The 15,457-nt window shown below is 34.8% G+C and overlaps 1 protein-coding gene across 1 annotated transcript; it reads right to left on the bottom strand.

Annotated features, from left to right (window-relative positions):
• Positions 1 to 4,209: 4,209 nt before the first annotated feature.
• Positions 4,210 to 5,100, bottom strand: LOC128133423 (uncharacterized). The gene is made up of 5 exons (XM_052770856.1): positions 4,906 to 5,100; positions 4,665 to 4,727; positions 4,538 to 4,585; positions 4,402 to 4,452; positions 4,210 to 4,284 (listed from the first exon to the last, which is right to left on the bottom strand). Exons 1-5 carry the CDS (start codon positions 5,050 to 5,052, stop codon positions 4,210 to 4,212), a joined length of 384 nt encoding a protein of 127 aa, XP_052626816.1. The 5' UTR covers positions 5,053 to 5,100.
• Positions 5,101 to 15,457: the final 10,357 nt, after the last annotated feature.

Genomic DNA, 15,457 nt, shown 5'->3' with positions numbered 1-15,457 from the left:
AGGGTTTTTAGGGTTTTGGTGTGAGCCAATATAGGCATCCACACTATTGATGCTTTCTTTCCAAGGAATATTTCAAGAGAGTTGCTTGCGTTATTCTATTTTTTCAAAAAAGGTGTTCTTCAAACTTTTTAGTTTCCGATTTACATATGTTAGAAGTTTGTTTCATAAGTATGTTACTATAACTTAAGAAAAATCCATAGAGTTCTAGGTTGCATGTAGCCATAATTTGATTATGATTCTGTTGCTAAATATTCTTTGTTGTAACCTAGAAAACCCATCAGTGGTATCAATCGCAGGGTGCGGTGCACTTGGTTCTTGGCACAACACACTTTTGGCTGGAATACAATTTCAGGATTTACTTGTGTATTTCAAATTATAGGATAATTATTAGATCTTAATTTTTATTTTATCTGATTAAAATCTAAACCTTTAGACTAGTTGATTATAGAAACCTAATTTGAAAATTGAGGAAGTACAAATGGAATTTATATTATTTAATTATAAGATTAATTAAGCTATTTTTTAATCCTTAAAATATATAATATAATTAATTAAATGTTTAATGGAGCCATGCTATAAGAGGTATATGGAAACAACCTATAAAATGATCATTGAGTGTGTATCCTTTTCACCAGCACTTCTTTGTGTGGTAGATTGTCGTTAGCCGAAAGGGTTATGATATTACATTGATCACATTAAATGTACAACATATAAGTACTGGAAGATACATTAAAATCCCACTCTGGTTACTTAGGAAAAATATGAAATTGTATGCTAATCCATCAAAGCACATATTGTTTATTTGTGAGTCGTTACTGGAACATGCATGGTTAACCATGACACTTACTTGGGACTATAAAGTTGAAATAATTATACAACTTGAGTTTATGATTATTGATGGAGTGTGTATGTGATAAACCATTATCACATACGATTTAAGGAAATAAAATTTCACTGCTCGGATGCACTAAAAATAGCATAGGGAAGTAGGCTCGAATCTATTGGGACACAACATAACAGTCAATGCCTTTTTTGCATAAGGCACATACAAGTCAATAAATAGAAAAATATAAAAGGGGGATTTTTTATTATAACAAAACTAAAAAAGAAGTGAAAATAACTAAAGAAAATTCAATAATAAAAAGGAATTCTGTTCTGCCGCGACTTTCCTAATCATACAATCAATCCAGAACTGATTATTTAAAATGTGTTCCATTTAAGCAGGCACTGAGAAAAACTAACAAGAGCAGTACAGGAATTTTGACGAAAGACATGAGCTAAACATAATTTAAGCTAATGACATGTAATTGTGTAAAATATGATGCTAAATGCTAAAAAAAACTATCCTAAAAGATGCATAAAATGACATTTATCAAATCTCCCCAAGCTTGAACCTTATTTACCTCAAGTAATAAAAATATTAAACACTATAACTGAAGTGGAAAGATGTGGATGATATAAAAAGAACTTAGAATAAAAACTAAATAATTTGAAACGAAAAATACCTTCCATATTCCATTGACTCCCAAATTCAGAAAGAAGTTCGATGGTGTAAACCAATAAACCAATTGTAACCTTTATTCACTACAAGAAAAATAGCCTTTTACGACGCGCAAACCACGACACTCATTGATTTATGTTACGCAATGGAGAGTGACGTTAAAAAAGTGTCATCTCTTCAAAAAATTTAAGGATTTAGGTCACGCATTATTGTGTGCCCTTAAATTAGCGTCATACGAGAAAAAATTAAAAACACGGAGGGCGCTGTATCTTAAATGGGCGTCCTCTATGAGTGTCGCTTTATAATTTTAATGAAAAGCGCGTTTAGTAGATAGGGGGAAAATGAAATCCCTAAAATTTTGAACACCCGCCTTATTTTTTGTCCTCCAATTTTGTTTCCTTCTTGCCCTAATTACGATCCTTTCTTCCCCCTCCATGGATTCGACTGCCGCCTTGCCTAGTTATCGACACTCCTTCCTTCGTTCCGCACTTGCCTTCTTCGCCTGACAATATCTCAAGAAGTACAACTACGAAAGCGTACAAGTCGGACTTATGTGTCGGAACTCCGGTAGACTGAAATTCAGGAAACATGTAGCCTCGTGTGCCCTAGAATTTCACGAATCTTGAATTTGGCTTACTGGAATCTCGTTCCAAGCGGCTATCGGTTTCGCCACAGAGTTCTGCCGTTCCAAAATCGCATATTTTCGCGTTGAGTGACTATGATTGGGTTACAATTATGCTTGAGCCGACGATTGGGTTACAATTATGCTTGAAAGTGTGAAGAATTTACATGCTCCATCTACTTCTATCCTAAAGCCGACGATTTAGGGCCTTACAGCTTCTCATCCCACATAGCGCTGGCGATTTAGGGCCTTACAAGCCCTAGCTCGGATTGAACTAAGGTATGCTTTACTGAGCATGATTTGTCATGATTTTTTGTTCTGCTTACAAGCCCTAGGTCCGATTTCAAGAAATATCTCATTCTATTCAATGAAGCAGGTCTGATTCTTCTCTTCTGGTTGCACTAAGGTATGCCGTGCTTACCGTTATTCATCTAGTCTCTTCTTCTTCTTCTTCTTCTTCTTCTTCTTCTTCTTCCCTGATATCTTAATTTTTCGTGTAACACCTACCATTTCTTCACTTTTGGAACGCATACAATTTCTTCACTTATTCTTCTTCTTCTTCTTCCCTGACTCGAATTACTTTATCACGCCATTTGTGTTGATGGGTGCAGCGCTAGCTTTTTTTCCTAATCTATTTCCATGTGAACTGGTCACTAGCTTGTGTGGTGGTTGTGGCGGAATCAAAATGGGGGTTTCAGCCATACTCAAGCAAAACATATAGACATCATTACCACTTGGCCAATTGTCATGGCCCTCCACTCGCTGGTTCTAAACCCTGAAGACACGACCACCACCACCACCATTACTAAACCAATAGAAGAACTTTCAACAATGGTGAAACCTGATCAGGCCTTATACCTGATAACATTAAAGGTCTTTTTACATCCCCACCCGCTAATTTCTTTGAGTTAATTATATAAATGTTTTTCATGGTGATTTTGTCATTCTTTTCAGTTTGAAGAGGTTGTTTATAAAGTCAAAATTGAAGGTTCAAGAGTCAGATCTACCACATGTTGGATAAAGTGATCTTGCTCTCTAAAGGCTCATAGATTTACTATGGTTCTACTTCCACATCTTTGGACTATTTTTCTTCAATTGGATTTTCCATGTCTATTACAGTCAAACCGACTGACCTTTTTCTTGATCTTACTAATGGTAAATCAATAATTTGAAATGATATTATTTGTATGTGATTTTTTATCGTTATTAACCACAAAAAGGTTTTTAAATCTCACAGGAAGGAATTGCACCTGATTCAATGCATGATTATGAGCAAGGTGAAAACACGGACGATGAGAAGAAATCAATAAGGCAACAACTCATCAGTTGTTATGAAACAAGACTGAAAACTGATGTATGTGATTTGGACGTTGGCAATTACAATCCTGGAAAAGAAACTTTACCAAGTAAGTATTTGTAAAAATAATAATAATAATAATAATAATAAATAATAATAAATTGATGCATATGTTTTTTTGGAATGTAAGGGTAAAATGGTAGAAAAGAAAAGAAAATAACATTATGTATTGAACACTTTGTGTGTATAAACTAACTCTCTTTGAAAGTAGGAAACTGTGTGGAATTAGAGCAATGGTGTACAAGTAAGTATTTGTAAAAATAATAATAATAATGATAATAATAAATCCCAGCTTGATGAATGATGATCGAGGTTAGTGGATTCTACTCCACAAATTAGGTTCTTGCTTTTATCAACTTACCTCTTTATAACTGTTGTTAACCTTGCGATCCATTGACCATCTAATTTGAAAAAATCTACTTTTCTAATGGGACTTATTTTTTTTAATGGTGGCAGGAAGCCAGGAGAAATCAAGGTGGCAAAGCAAGCCATGCTTCATGGAGAAATTAAGATGATCTTAATGAATATTTTTGGTAAGTACTCTCTTAATTTTATAAAACTTGCATTCATGCTGAAACAATTATGTTTTTCCCATGGATAGCAGTCAGGAGATGTCAAGATCACGTTTTAGTGTGGAGCTTGATGTTGCAAATGCAGTAGGGTATAATATCATGAGACATGTATGTGTTTCTTGGTCATGAAACAACAGCTGCAAAACAACAGCTCCCATCATACAACAGAGGGTATAATATCTGCAGGGGCGTAGGATGATCGTCTTGAACGAACTTGCTGATGTGGCGTAGGCTGACAGAAAACATCAAGTCAAACAGAAGTGAGTCATAACATAATGCAAAATTATATATATATATATATATATATATATATATATATATATATATATATATATATATATATATATACCTGCAATTTTGGGCGTAGTGCCTCTAAAGGTCCTTTGCTCTTTTGTGACCCCTGTTGTAAAAAAGACAAGAATAACATGAAGCATCAAAACTTTATTAAAATAGATCAAGAGTTTAAAAAAAATCATTTTAAGTACCTTTCCTAGTGCCCAATCTGCAGAATCAAAGAAAGCACGATCATGATCCTATATGATTGGGGAACAAATTAGTTGTTAGTATTCTTCTTCCATAATTAGACAAAAAAAAGAATGGAAATTGAATTACCTTTGAGATTAAAGGGGTTTTTCTTGGTAGTAATCCACCATATTTTTTCTTGATTACAGCTTCCTGCAAACAATGAACTTTGTGAAATTTCAATTTTAAAGATTATATAGTAAAGAATATTCAACCACAATTTTAAAGATCAAATAAGCACATGATTTAAGACTTTTAACTAAATCCCTTGTAATGGTGATAAAGGGCAAATAAGTAAATTAGGATAATATCTACAAAAGAAAGGAAGTACCTCTTGGGCTTGTGTGGGCATGGGATTGTCCTCTGCTTTTTCTAAATCCTTTGGGATTTCTTGTGAAGATGAGTCATTGTTTACTTCAACTTTTTGATCATTATCCACAAGATTAAGGTCTTTGGAACCCACATTTGTCTCGGACATTTTGCACGTATTTACAGAAAAACCTGCTAATAACACAAGAGTGGGATAATTTTCATAATGATACAGTTTTTCAAACTTTTCATGGAAAAACATTTAGTCCCATATATCGATGATAGGCTTAATTGTCATCTTATAAAACTAAGTTTACTGTTTTCTATCTCACTTAATAACCTTCTTTATTTTATCATACTCTAAAATGAACGAAAGCATTCATGTTATCTTTTCTCATAAATGAACTAGGCATACAAGTGATGGATTGGAAAAAAATTGTTACCTACTGTAGATGGTCTTCTTATGGTTTATTTATTTATGATATAATGGGGATGATTATGATAGGAGCGGGGTCTTCTTGGACATCTGGAGTGAGATGAAGCAACATAATTAAAAGGCACTACTAGAAAAAAGGAGATACAAGGTAGCTAATGTGTATCTTTGAAAAGCTTCTTGAAGTTGATTTCCTTATATTAGTTATTTTCATATTTACTTTTTTGATAAACACTATTTTTTAGCCGTACTTAAAATTTTTGAATGAAAGCCCAACACTTAGCAATTACCCTTTTAATCTTTATCTATCACTGTTTTTTTTATTTTTATTTATTTTTATTTTGGTCTTTCATCAGGTACCCTTTTAATATTTATATATCACTGTATGGGTTTTTTTTGTTCTTCAATTACATACTGGAAAATTTGATTTGATTACTCAATAGTTCCAATTGAGAATCAGGTTCATATGTAATCCATGTTAAAATTTTGATTTCTTATTATAATTCTTTCTTTTATTTAGTCGTATAATCTTCCCTTAATTTTCCACTTACGAGAAAAAGATGAAGATAAGTTATGCACTCCAACTGCCTGACAATATGTCTGAAAGAAGAGCCAACTCACTGCCATTATTTCTATGTGTCAATATCAGACTACTCAAGCAACTTATGAGTATAGAAAGCATCACAAGAAAATCAGATCAGACTACAACTACACAAACACTTACATAGGATGCCACCTGTGCCTCCTACAAAATTTCACATTCCAACCTGACTTCATTTCGTTATTTTTAAAAGGGGGAAGAGGTCACAGACACATAAAAAGCAAAACACTGAAGCAACTGGATTCACATATTGAGAGCATACACTCGCCTTTAGTTTCTGATTTCTCCTTTTAAGCACCTGACCATATTCAAGACTTCAATCTGTTCACGCCCCTATTTAGTTGTTTCACGGCTTCACCATGGCAGTCATGTCTACAATTTTTCACCTGATCAAAGCCCAAAATAGCACAGCTGACGTTGCACAACATACAAAGGCCATGCCCAATTCATATGGACTTCACTTTTGAAAGGGTGGCTGTCCACACCTGCAACCTGTCTACAAAATCAGATGTTCACATGTTTATTTCACCATATCATCAAGCAAACTACACGTTAACAACTTATCTGCCTCTAATACATGCCATCTCTTCCTGCCCCTATCGTTATACATATATTGAGAGCTACAGAAACTTCTAGTAGAGTACAACGGTTCAAAACATTTTCCTCATTTCTTGATGGTGAAAATGGTCCAGAAGCAGTAAGCACATCCAAATTTGCCAAGTTTAGTGGTCTTTTAACTCTTATGATCTTATGAACATGGACACTTATAAAAACACATTATTTTAGTTGATTAATTATAGCTATTTTCATTTCAGGCTTTTCGCATACCCTTAGGAGCTGTTGGATGTTACAGTTGCCAAATTTACCCCTGTGAATACAGATGGTGAATCTGGTGAACCAACGTACATTATATCAGATCGATCAGTTGAAAGTAAGCGAACTTTATATACTTCTTTGATAGTAACTTTTTGTGTAAAAAGCTTGTCATCAAGAAGTTGCAACTCTGATAATCAAATTCATGACAAAAATGAGAGAAGATAGGAACAACTTTTGATTCTAATTTGTACTACACATTAAGAAAATGCTAATTTCCATGACACACACAAAAACAAAAACAAGTAGTTCCCATCTTCTCTAAGAGGAGTCATCTACTTTTGGAATTTTAGATTAATGAATTTGTATTTTTTGCAAAGTATTAAATTAAGGATAATTTAAATAATTTGATGAGGGATTAATTACACTTACAGGAAGAACTGGAGGGACTTACTTCTAATTACCCTAATCGCTTCAAAGTTTACTATGTATTGAATCCGGTAGGTATTATTCTTAGTAACAAAAAGCCTATGATAAACAAATAAATGATAGTAGGTTGCTGTTTGTTGCATTGAATTAAACCTAGTATTTTTTGGGTTTATTATAAAATATAAATTAAAATAAAGGGCCTGGTTTTGTATTTGTGAAGCCACCGGAAGGATGGACAAGTGGCGTTGGGTTTGTATGAAAAAAAATGATCCAAGACCATTTACCTGCACCTTCATCTGATATCAAGGTATCTTATTCTAATTCAACTCCTTTCATTCAAACATGTTTTGAAATATTTATTCAACAGTGGTAAAAAAGGCTAAAATACGTATTATGTGTTTGTTGTGTGAACAGATTTTACGATGTGGGCCACCACCAACGAACAAGGCGATGGCTGCTCATCTTGAAGCTTTGGGACATGAATCAGATATGCTATTCCAATTTTAAATTCAAAACCTCCTATTCATAATTTGAGATTTGAGATTCTGTTTGTTGTATTTGGGATTTTGTTAGCCAGAAGCGTGATGTTAGTTATGTGATGAATTCAAACTAATCTTATTTGTAAGTAAGTTTATTTATTTGCTTTGGACTTGAGCTTAAAATATTCTAAATTACATTTTACAGGAGTACGCATGTTGCCAGCTGGAAGTGGTATGGGTGTTATGTGTGGGATGACTAGAGGCATCAAGATGGCAAGACCCCCCTCTTCCTCCATCATGAATTCCACCACTGGTTTGTTGACTTCCAGTACACCAACACCAACACCTGCTCAAGGAAACTCCATGTTGAGATCACGTGAGGCTATGCATATGATTCGGGTGAGTTTCAGTTTATGTTATCTTTCACTTTACGTTTTATTATTTTTCACTTTTGAATTTGCATTTGAGTTTCAGTTTGCATTCGTGTTTCAGTTTCCTTCTTTCAGCAACCTTCCAAAATCCCTTCAGCCAAATAAAGAACAACAAGAAGCTTTACGCCCTTGGTTTATGAAGTGTTTTGGTAGGATGGGATTGTGTAAGGAATTGAATCGTTCATTCCCCACAAACAAGTTCTGCAAGGTAAACTACCAAGTTTAAATGAGTCATTTTCTGTTGTCTATTTGTGGTTTTAAACTTAAACTATTGAGCATTCTTGTTTTTATGAGTAGTTTCATATTATGTTATGTACTTGTTAATCTTGAATCCTATTCTGCAATTATTATATGTGTTAATTAAATGCTTTTGTACATTTGTAGATACCTCCCTGGACCAGATGACATGTCAGTTTTGGACATTGCATACACAATCTACACAAAGTTTGAAGAATGTCAAAGTGTAATGTCCTCAATATATAAGGTATTTACTTCTCATTTGGATCGAAGTTACATTGGAAATCGTATTCAATCATGGATCTTCCAAGTCTAGCTGTAGGTATATGTTTTTCTTAATGAATAATGTAATCATATGTATGAATATGAAATAAAGTTTGTTATTTAGTATGTAATAATCATGTATAGGGAGAAAGCAACATCTATTGATTTGTTTTATCTTTTCATGGATCGATTATTTGTATGATATTAAATTTTATGCAATGGATTGTATTTTTTGTATATAGTATTTTATTTTTTGTTATGAGACATTAAATGCAAATTTAATTTGAAAATTAGTAAATCTATAAATAATATTTTTTTTAAACATTTAAAATTATGATACGCAAAAATGTGTGTCATCTTTATTTATGACATGGCCTTTCTTGACAGGGGCTTCCTTGATACACATTGCGTGTCATAAACACGCGCGTCGTAAGGTTACGACGCGCAAATGCGTGTCATCTTCTTTTATGACAGGGCCTTCCTTGATACGCATTGCGTGTCATAACCGCGCGTTGTAAATGCGCGTCATAAATGCGCGTTGTAAATGCGCGTCGTCAAGCGCGTCGTCTCTCTTTATGACAGGGCCTTCCTTGACACGCATTTGCGCGTCGTCTGAGCGTTTTACGACGTGCAATGAGCGTCGTAAAAGGCCTTTTTTCTAGTAGTGATTTAACCTTTATACCTTAATTAGCTTTGATCGTGTGGTTAGCATGTTTTGGAATATTATGTCCTTAATAATAAATAACTAAGAACCAGACTCGACTTATCCTGAAGAATTTGCTATGTCAAATCGGCTAACACTGAAGCGGTGGCCCCACTCGTAAGGGCATAGCTCCTATGCTTTCACTTTTATAAGAACAACAAATATCACATCAACTAATTCATCATGCGCACTAGATTTGAGTTCGACTCAGCCTCTGAATTGATTGAAACTAATTCTTTGTATTTTATAGCCTTCTTCTCTGAGTTTTTCAATCTTCTTTTTCAATTTCTTGATATTTCTTTGATTAAGTGCTTAAACTTCGACTTGGGTATCAGATATGATAGTTCATACCCTTCTTCTCTTTTTGATTGTGTGGATCTGATATAAGGCTCTCTGTTAACACGATGATAATGCGTGTTAACAAATAGGTTCGTGTTCTATGGATCCAGACTTGTCAAACTAGGTTCTTGTTAAACATTCAAAAGCAATTAGTTCTGAAATAGCTTTATCCCATCCCACAAAGTGTTTCAGTATACAATTCTTTTTACTTTCTACAATCAGCGTCTCGGAGCTCGGTGTTTTGCAACCCCTAGCTATCGAGTGTACATAATTTCCTTATCTCATGTAATTTTTTAATTTTTTATTTATATGCAGAAAATAAACACTAAAATAACCAAAAACAAAATCTTTTTGGGGTTTTGTTTTCTAAATTTTTTTGTTATGCACAAAAGTAAATAAAAAATAAACATAACATATTTTTGGACTTTTCAAATTTTTATGCAAATGTAGTGCATATGAAGCTGAACTAGCTAACAATGTAAAAATTTTATCCACTTTCGAGGATTGATGACCTTTTGATTAGCTATACAGTGAGTCTTGGATTTCCAAGAATGATTTGAGTTCAGGCTACTATCAGATAAAGATTGGAGAGGAGAATGTGCAGAAAATGACCTTCTGTACTTCTTAGGGTCATTATGAGTTCGTTGTCATACCATTTGGGCTCACCAATACACCATCAGCATTTATGGATCTGATAAACCAGATGTGTACACTGATTCTTAACCGAATTATAATCGTATTCGTTGATTATATATTTATTGGATTAGGTGTCTAAGCCCATAACTATAATTGGTATGTACTTGATTTGATTATATCATGGCCCTTTTGGGTTGCCTTCACCATAGCAACTAGACAAGATGTGTTTTGGTGAAAGAGGTTAATAGATGATTTATTAATATATTATAAGAATAATATATTAATTAGCAATCATATTATTTAATTAGTATTGATCATAAATTAATTTAGTGATCAAAGGAACTGACTAAAAGTATGGGGACTGATTATGTAAATTAGAGATAGTTGCAGTTTAGGCGGATGGACTCTATTGAAAAGGGTGGACGAAAATCTATGGCAAGCCCTATAGAGTTTTCGTCCAAGGCCTATCATATGGGGGTCCATGGATTGATTAGGGCCTAAGCAAGGGAATTAGGGTTTCCAATTAAAAACCTTAATAGCCTTAACTATAAAAGGAACCACTAGCCTTAAGAAATCGGCCTGCCTACCTTCTAAGAGAAACCCTAGCCGATTTCTGCCTCCTTCTCCAACATTCTTTGCTTGTGGTGTTTGTGACTCCATTAGAGGTGTAACGCTTTGGGCACTAGTCTTTCAAAGATCAAAGAATTGAAGAAGGATTACTTGTTATTACAATATAACAAAAGGTGAGATCTAATCCTTATTAGTTTCGTTTTATAAATACTAGAATTGGTTTATTGCTTTGGAAATCTTATTTACATGTATGATTTGAGAAAAACCTAGATCCAAAGCAATTAGGGTTACATGTGCAAATAGGAATGTTGTAATGCTCAAAACCCATCAATATTGTCTACTATAAGACCAATGAGCAGCATGTAGAGCATTTTGTAGGATTCTTGGCGTTTTGAGGAAGCATATATTATATGCCAAGTACTCTAAATGTGATTTCTGGTTGCGAGAGCTTCAGTTTTTTAGGACACCTCATCAATCAGAACAATATTATGGTCGATTTATCAAAGATTGATGTGGTGATGAAAAGGGAGGTTCCAAATCCTCCATCTCATTTTTGCAATATCCTTATGTTAGTAGATTATTACAATAGGTTTATCCTGGACATCTCGAATATTGTCGTTCCACTCATGCAGCAGGGTCAAGTAATAGATTATGTATCTAGGCAACTAAAGCCTTAGTCTCAACCCTTCTTGAGGTAGTGATTTTCCCCCAAGATTTAGCGACACTACCTGTATGGGGTTCATTATACCATCTACATATATCACAAAGAGTTTGAGGTATCTAATAGATCAACAAATCTGAACATGAGGCAAGGATAATGGCCAATGTATTGAAGGACAATGAGTGTGAGATAATGTATCACCCAGGTAAGGCCAATTTGGTGCTCGATGCATTGAATCTCAATACGAATAACGCACCCATTTGAGATATCTTCCTGGGGATGAAAATTGTGACTCTGATTCTTAATCTGATAACGAATTGAAAGCACATGTTGCATCAATTAAGGAAGAGAACCAAAAGAGGGAAGATGTAGCCGGTCAGGTTTTTGTGTTTAACTTCAACAGTCGGGGTTTATTAACTATGCATGGTAGATTTTATGTTCCTTATTCGAGCGGGGCATAACAGATATTGATGGAGGAGGCTCATAAATCAAGGTTTTCAAGTTACCCCAGCATCACAAAGAAGTATAGGGATTTGAGACATGGTTATTGGTGGCGCGACATGAAGAAAGATGTGGCTTGGTATGTCAAAAGTTCTTTACTTGTCGGAAAGTCAAGGACGAACATCAGAGGCCTCATGGAAAGTAGAATATGTTAGAGATCCCAATATGGAAGTGGGAGAATATCACCATGGTGTAACATCCCAAATTTCAAGACCAAAAATTTTATTTTTAATTTAAAGATTCATAAAGCAGATTGCTGAAAATGCCATAAATGTTATCTCATATCATAAAAATCATAAGTCAACCATCTCAATAACATATCATAAGAAAATAATGTCAGAGTACAAATCCCAAGAATATCATGTGCTGAAAATCGTGTGTGTGATGCGCTGCTATCGTGCCAGCTCATTTCCTTTCGAAAAAGAAGGAACTGAAACAAAAACTATAAACTGTAAGCATAAAGCTTAGTGAGTTCCCCCATCATACCACATACCATACAATAAACATACTATCTAACATGTCCGGGTACCGCAGTACCCCTTCGGTCTCTTTCAACCGGTAACTGCCTAGCATATCAGGGTGCTGATCTACCCCTTCGGTCTCTTTCAATCGGTAACTTGCCTAGCATATTAGGGTGTTGGCCTACCCCTTCGGTCCTTTCGACCGGTACCTCGCCTAGCATATCAGGGTGCTGGCCTACCCCTTCGGTCCTTTCGAACGTTACCGGGGAGTATTTCACCCCTACTTCTACCACATAACATCCTAACTTATAAACACATAAGTCATATACTGCCTAGCTTATCAAGGTGCTTGCATACTCCTTCGGTCCTTTCGACCAGTACTAGGGCCTATCCTACCCCTCCTACCACTATCACATAACATTATTGCATATTGGCACGTAAACCATAACAGATAGTGACATACCAGATAATTATCACAAAGACAATCATCTCTACTATAACTCTTACTAGTGGGCCGGCATTGGTGCCTTCGAACCACTTCTACTGAAAGGTAACTCACCTCAAATGTCGTGTAGTAGCTGAATTGTCATCGGCTATGGAACCAACTCCTCTCAAAGTCCTACACATAAAAATCTCATTTAATTACCATTTCATACTCATAACCCCTTTAAGAGTCAACTCTGGTCAATGGTCAAAGTCAACATCCTGGTTGACTCAACACGCCAAGTTGGTCCATCAACTCGTCGAGTTTCATGGTCCATAAAACCTTGGAAATCTTGATCCAACTCGTCGATTTTTTTCATGAACTCGTCGAGTTCCTCCTCATAATAGAGTCGGGACATTTCCCTCTCAATTCGCCGAATTCCTCCTTGAACTCGTCGAGTTCTTCAATCTTCTAAACCTAAAATCATGGCCAACTCGCTAGGACTGGTCATTATTTGGATAAAACTAAATTGTCCAATTAGACAAAATGGATTGGACTATTTGGTTCAGATATTCAGATTTTTGGATTGGTTTTCAACAAAACTAAATTAATATTTTGGATTGGTTTTGGTTTATAAAATATGAACCGAATAATCCGAAAACACCGAATAACAATTTATTATTTATTTATTTTTAATAAACTATAACTATTTAATAATTTTATAATTTATTTTTTCAAATAAGTTCAAAAAGTTCCATCTAATAAAAAACATTAATATGTATTTTCTCTTAAAAGTTCTTTATCTATTAAATATTAAACTATAATTTACATTCTTAGTAGTTTATAAATTTTAAATCACAACTAAATATTTTTTTTGCTTCTTCTATAAAATTGAATAATATTATAATTATATGTTATTTTAAAATGTTTTAGTTTTTTAAACCGAACTATAAAAACTGATCCAACCGAATTGTAATTGGATCGGATCGGATTGGATTTGAATTTAGTTTGGATTATTCGGATCGATATTTTGAAAACCGAAATCAATTTGGATTTACTTAATTGGATCGGATCGGACCGATCCATCCAAACGAACACCCCTACAACTCGTTGAGTCATCTCCTAGACTCAACGAGTTTGCCCAGTAACAACAATGGCTGAGGGACCACGACCCAACTTGCCGAGTTTCATGAACAACTCGTCGAGTCCCCTATAAGTTAAATCCATTCAGCCGTTTCTAGTTGAGTTCAACGCTTCCAAAACATAGATCTAATCCCCTAGGGCTAAGTTACCACATAATGTTTCTATCTTTACGTTCATGCATGGTGTCATGAAGCTAGAAATGCCAAAACTAACCTATATAAGAGATCTAGGGCATGTGGAAAGGCCAAGGCTTGATAAAGCTGGAAACTTTAAGCCTCATAAGCTCATGAGTGCCTAGATCTGAAGTCACAACTTCATGATACACTCAAATCCCAAAAATGACTTCAATATGGCCCAAAAGTAACAAAATACAACCCTAAATGAAGATCTAAACAATGGAAAGCCAAGGTATCAACTTTATACCTCAAATGAGTTAGAAATGCAGCTCAACTACCAAATCTACTGGCTCCCTCTAGAATCCTCAAGCTTCTCCTTCCTTCACAAGCTTCAAAATCACCAATAACACACAAAAATGGCTCAAGAACTCTCAAAGGTGGATTAGGGTTTCGTGGCTAGGGTTTGGAGTGATGGAGGCTACAAATGAGGCCAACCTTTGGAGGTTAAGGTGTTTAAATAGGGTGCAAACCTTGAAAATTAGGGTTTCACTCTGGCAGCCCTACTCATCGAGTTGAGGCTCTCAACTCATTGAGTAGAATTCATGTCCCGCGTCCAAAAATCCATTCCTTCTCGAAGAGTTTGGGGCCTCCAATTCCTCGAGTCCCTTTGAAAAATGAATATTTTGTTTTTAAAATACATAGCAGGATCCGGGCGTTACACATGGTTTTCATCATGAAGCTGCCAAAGACCGCTAGGGGTTTTGACATTATCTCGGTTGTTTGGGATTGGCTGACCTCGGCCAAGAAGTGGTCCGATATCTACATTTAGGGATAGTTGATCATCATGGGGTGTAGACCTTGGTGGTTTCTGACAGAGATGTTCATTTTTCATTACTAGAAAACACTCTTCTAATGACTTGCATTGCATGTCAGAAAAGGGTACAGATGACACACAACGATGTCATTAAAGTCCTTATCATAAAGGCAGACAACACACATTTGTGTGTCATAAGCTTACGACACGCATAAAGAAAGACAACACAAATTTTTGCGTGCCATAATTTCAAACGTTTAAAAAATATATTATTTATAGATTTATTAATTTTGAAAATAAATGAAAATTAATGTCCCACGATACAAAATAACATATTATACAAATAAAAAAAGGACAATCCATTTCACAATATATAATATGTTAAATACAAATAATCATTCCAATTCTAAATAAATGTAAAATGTTAACTTTTTCATCAAGTCATATCAATGGCCCTCAAAATAACTATTGATATGGAAACTTGAGTTAGGGAACCACTTTTGCCTCCTGTATTTTCTT

This window comes from Lactuca sativa, chromosome 4 (assembly GCF_002870075.4).
Source record: "Lactuca sativa cultivar Salinas chromosome 4, Lsat_Salinas_v11, whole genome shotgun sequence".
In the NCBI taxonomy this organism is placed as follows: Eukaryota; Viridiplantae; Streptophyta; class Magnoliopsida; order Asterales; family Asteraceae; genus Lactuca; species Lactuca sativa.
The sequence above is the reverse complement of the archived record's forward strand: the minus strand, read 5'-3'. Positions and strand labels throughout refer to the sequence as shown.

What these genes read in the sequence shown, in the direction of transcription:
- LOC128133423 (XM_052770856.1), bottom strand. Translation starts at nt 5,052, where the DNA reads ATGTCCGAGACAAATGTGGGTTCCAAAGACCTTAATCTTGTGGATAAT. An exon ending in TGCCCACACAAGCCCAAGAG is followed by an intron (nt 4,728 to 4,905) that starts GTACTTCCTTTC and finishes CATTGTTTGCAG; the next exon opens with GAAGCTGTAATCAAGAAAAA. An exon ending in AAACCCCTTTAATCTCAAAG is followed by an intron (nt 4,586 to 4,664) that starts GTAATTCAATTT and finishes CCAATCATATAG; the next exon opens with GATCATGATCGTGCTTTCTT.